Source organism: Mus caroli, chromosome 16, assembly GCF_900094665.2.
Source record: "Mus caroli chromosome 16, CAROLI_EIJ_v1.1, whole genome shotgun sequence".
NCBI lineage: Eukaryota > Metazoa > Chordata > Mammalia > Rodentia > Muridae > Mus > Mus caroli.
Window position 1 is genome coordinate 86493095 of NC_034585.1, and position 5054 is coordinate 86498148.

General features: G+C 47.7%; 1 protein-coding gene across 1 annotated transcript in view; it reads left to right on the forward strand.

Moving 5' to 3' along the window:
• The window catches only part of Mrps6 (mitochondrial ribosomal protein S6), a 53690-nt gene extending 49731 nt beyond the window's left edge, over positions 1-3959 (forward strand). Inside the window, exon 4 of the mRNA XM_021184592.1 lies at positions 3467-3959. Coding sequence (XP_021040251.1) covers positions 3467-3659 — 193 coding nt within the window. The 3' untranslated portion in view covers positions 3660-3959. The remainder of the gene's footprint in view (positions 1-3466) is intronic.
• The last annotated feature ends 1095 nt before the right edge of the window (positions 3960-5054 follow it).

Here is a 5054-nt window from a genome sequence, read left to right on the forward strand (position 1 = left end):
CATGTGTCTGTGTGCCCACGCTGTCTGCATCACTATTGCTTTCTAACTGCATGTGTCTGTGTGCCCACGCTGTCTGCATCACTATTGCTTTCTAAGGCTTGGGAAGAGGTGATGTTTGGTGCTCAGCTTTATTCTCTATCAAAGGTGTTTGGCTGTTGTGCATTCTTGGTATTTCTATGTGAACTGGAAAATTAAGTTTGTTGAGATGAACTGTGAGTCAGATTGAACAGACATCTGAATTATCGAAAAATTCTTACCCATCGTTAGTCTAAATAACAGAAAGGTTCTCTGTTATAATCTTTATTTAGAATAAGAAAACTTTACATTGGGAATTTAGATGCCATAGTAAATGTATATATATAACATGGGCAATGCTCAGGGAGGTTGAAGCAAGGGGAACGGGCTTTAAAGGCAAAAAAGAAAAAGAAAAAGAAAAGAAAAGAAGACGTGTATTTGAGGCCCTTGGATCCGATGTTTACTAAGGTGGTTGAGGCAGGAAGCCAGTCTGATGCTTCCTGCCGACTTTTCTCGCCGTATTGTCCTGTCAGGCCATCTCCAGTGCAGTGCAGTGCTAAGGAGGGCATCTGTTCTTTGTCTGGGAAATGCTAGTTGTGGGATTTTAGAAAATCCTTGCTATGCATAGTTTCTTGGGACCTTTTCTCAGGAATTGCCCTGAGGTTTAAGTTCTGTACTTATATGGTTCCTGAAATTACCCTGCCTTCCTCCTTGCTCCTCAGCGAAGTGAATTCTGTTGTTTTCCAATATGAAGTCAGCACTGCATTCTTGGGAGATGCTGTACTTGGCTGTGATAACATTGTCCTCACGTGTCACTGTGGTCAGGTTGTGGGCTGTTGTTGATGTTTTCATCTTCCCGGTTTGTCCCTGTGGGATCTGTGTTTGGTGTTGTCATAAGGTGATATTGGCCCCATAAACAAGCTGAGCTGTGTTTCCCAGCTTCCCCTGGGCTTGTGTTAGAGTTGGTGACTTTCATGGGGAAGAACTCTGTCTGTGATCTGCTTCTTCTAGAATGAACGCTGTCTCGTACCTGACATGTCAAACTCATTAACAAGTTCTCCTCAGTAGTCCCCCACTGCCTCTGCTCTCTACCAGCAAGAACAACACAACATGGTCGGATTCTTCTCAACAACCTTTATTGCAGGAAGGCCTCAATGCTGCTAAGGGGACCCCAGGCACCCAGGGAGGTCTGCTTATTTACTCTAAGCCCCCATCCACTCACAGCAGGCCACATCACCTCACCAGGCACGCAGCTTCAGCCAGTCAGGGCGGCAGGGGCATGTCTCCACCAAATATGGACTTGTTTACACTGCCAGCATCATGGTGCACCTGTGCAGCTCTCACGATGGTCGTGGCTTATTTTCAGGTGTATGAGGAAGTCAGGTGCAAGTCACAAGACTTAGCTGCAGTCCCGGGCACCATCTTGGGACTGCTGCCTCACCTGCTCCTCACAGTCCCCAGTATTCTTGTTTTGTTTTTTGTTTTTGTTTTTGTTTTTTTGTTTTTCGAGACAGGGTTTCTCTGTATATCTCTGACTGTCCTGGAACTCACTTTGTAGACCAGGCTGGCCTCGAACTCAGAAATCCACCTGCCTCTGCCTCCTGAGTGCTGGGATCAAAGGCGTGCGCCACCACGCCCAGCTCTTCCCCCAGTGTTCTTATAGTCACAAAGTTTGCAATCATTTCACCTTTGTTGTTGTCAGGATTGATGTGTTCCTATGCGCTGCGGGCGAGGGTCCTGCTAATTTAGTGATGTGATAAATAGCATCTGGCCTCACTTGAGTCCTCGTTTACCTTTTGTTTGTTTTGTTTTTAGAAACATCTTCTCATCCACTTTCCCTCCCTCAGGTGACTGGGTTGAATTTGTTCCTTTTGCATTTTCTGAGGTAGAAGCTGACAGCACTTTGGAACTTACTGTTCTTCCTTGCACCGGTGGTCAGTACCATACATTCCCACTGTGCACTGTTTTAGTGAGTTTTCCAGTCATTTGTTTATATTTTCAGTTTTATTCCATTTAAAGTACTTTGTTTTTTCCCCTTTGGTGTCTTTGACTCACTGATCCACTGTTTAATGTGTTTTAAAATGCTTTGTCATATGCATTAATTACACCTGATTATGGGTTTCATTGCGTCGGTTTCATATATGCACATGTTTCTTGACTGCAGTGTCCTCCCTTCACCCCCTCTTACCCGCCTCCATCTCCTGCTTGTTCTTCTCTTCACTGCGTGCCCCTCAGTGTTCATGCCTTTACTGTTGGTCTGTTGGTTGGTGCCCCAGTGAGTTCCGTTCAGTTGTTTACCAGAGTGCGGCTGGGGTTGTTCACAGGTGCATAAGCCTGTTTGCACATAAGGACATACAGAAAGCACCTTCCTGCACTGGGCAGCAGAGGCTAGCCCCAGGGAGGGGTGAGGCAGACTGTAAACAGATGTTCACCATGCTACTGGTGAAGCAGTGCTCGGGCAGGGCAGGGCAGGGCAGTGAGGGAGACAGCGGAAGCATGGCTGCGGTGAGGCTGCTGCAGGAGGTGCTCAGGGGGCCTCTGAGAAGGCTATAGACCTGGGAAGTAGGGGGTGAGCACTAAGGGGAACGTTGGGGCTGTGCTTTGAGAGCTGGGAGAGCGCAGCTATAAAGAAGGATGTCAGCCTTCTTTATAGAACATGGCCAGACCTTGGAGTGTCCAGATCAAGCAGTGCACTGGAGGCCTAACCTCTGCCCCTGCCCTCTGGGTTTCTGAGATAGGATCTCTCTACATAGCCATAGCTGACGTGTAGTTCACTGTAGAGGCTTTGACTTGAAGTGATACCCGTACCTTTGTGTCTTAAGTGCTGGTGTGCACTGCGACACTTGGCTGCTTTTGAGTGTGGACAGCAGAGGTGGGCAGTGGACAGTCCTCGTGACATTGCCCAGCAGGGTATTGATATGGTTTATCTGTTATACCGTTTGGCATCACGCTGACATGAGTGATGAATGTTATACCGACTGTCAGTTCTCGTTCCTACAGGCGAGCGCCAGGTCCTTTTCCTCACTGTGGAAAGTGGCTGGCTGACTCATGGCCTGACTGTGTCTTTTAGGTGTACCAAGCCACTAGTAAAGTCCTTGGGAAATTAGACGACCATCTAATAAATGTTTCCACAAGAAGAATCAGTAGATGATATAAAATCCGTTCTTGTTGATAGGGTAGAAAATTCTACGTACACAGTCTTACAACTGTTTTTATTCCCTGCTGTGCCTGGTGTCACAGCCTTCTTGCTGCTGTGAAGGGGGTTCTGTCTAACTTTTACTGGGCCATAATGATAAGTGCAGTCTGGAAGGAGGCTGGGTGTGCCCACTGCACTTGCAGCTGAGTGTGAGTGTGTGAGTAGTGATCTCTGGGAAGGTAAAGATCACAATGCTGAGCAGAGCAGGTGGGTAGTCCTTCAGACTCGCATTCACCTGTTTCTGTCTTGTTGCAGGTATTTCCTGGTGGATTTTTATGCTCCAACAAGTGCTGTGGAGAACATACTGGAACACTTGGCGCGAGACATTGATGTGGTTAGACCAAATATTGTGAAACACCCTCTGACCCAGGAAGTAAAAGAGTGTGACGGCATAGTCCCAGTCCCACTTGAAGAAAAACTGTATTCAACAAAGAGGAGGAAGAAGTGAGAAGATTGACCAGATTTTGGCCTTATATTTAATTCTAAGGGCACTATGGGTGCTGTAGGTGTTGTCTAGGATACTTTAGCCCATGACCATTTTGCTGCAGGAGGTAGAAACTGCTGGCCGAGACCTGCCCTGTCGTCTCTGATGAGATTTCATCCCACTTGTGGGGCTTGTCGGGAGTGGGGATGTTCACAGTACCACTGCAGCGTTTCCAAGAGCAAAATGTTTGTCATTCACACTTGGTTGTCTTGCAAGCCTATATGGATCACTGGGAGCAGAGTAATAAACATGACTTTATCAACACTGGCGGCTGTATTGCTTCTCCCCCCTCCCCAGCACAGTGCACCCCCAAAGCTGGCAGCTCCAGTTGTGCTGTGACACCCCAAATTGTTATGAGCACCCTGAAGTTTGGGATCTGGGTGAGTCTGCTGCTGGACTACTGGACAGTCTACAGAATTTGTGCTTTCTTCTGTCCATGGGGCAGTCAGTGATTTTTGAGGAGGTCCGTGAGTGTTGGGGCTGTTGGACCTGCATTGTCTCATCACTGGCTTCTACCTCCTGTCTACTCTCCCTTAGCCCTGGAAGCCTTTGAAGAAGGCAGTGGGATGGTGACCGCTAGGCTTTTCCCTGGAACAATAGTCCCGGGAATGTTAGTATAGAATAATAGTAATCTCTCATCCTTGGCCTCCCTGGAGCTGGTGAAAGGAGTGGCCCCTCAGACTTCTCAGATGGTCCCTGCTCAGGGTTTATTGTCCTCACAGGTGACAAAGCTGCTGTTGCTATAAGCTTGGAGCTGGCTGTGTTGTTTTATGCAACCCAGTTGTCTTAGCACAGGCAAAGGAGGGACAGGGGACACAGACCTGTGTGTGAAACCCAACGCCAGCCAGGGCTTCCTCGGCAGAGCTCCTGTTCACGGGAGCCCAGATCGCACTTGGCTTCAACTTCTTCCAAGCAAAAATTATAAAACCATTTTGTGAAGAGCAGCAAATCAGGGGTAGAGAGATGGCTCAGAGGTTAAGAACACTGGCTGCTTTTCCAGAGGACCCAGATTCAGTTCCCAGCACTAAATGGCAGCTCACAACCATCTGAAACTCTAGCCCCTCTGCTGGCCTCAGTGGGCACTGCATGCTTGTGGTACACAGGCACATGTAGGCAAAACACCCAGACACACAAAATAAAAATAAGGCAAACTTTTAAAAAAGCAGTAGACCAGAATTCACGACTAGAAATAAAAGGGATGGAGCAGAGATTATCTGGGGAAGTAGACCACTTCCCATTCAGTTTGAATTTCCTAAAACTGCAGGGCTCATCAGAGCCCACATCTGTCCACCAGACAGCTTGCATCCCATGCACCTTTACTTGGGTGTCACCACCCTCAGTTTATGAAACCCACATTGC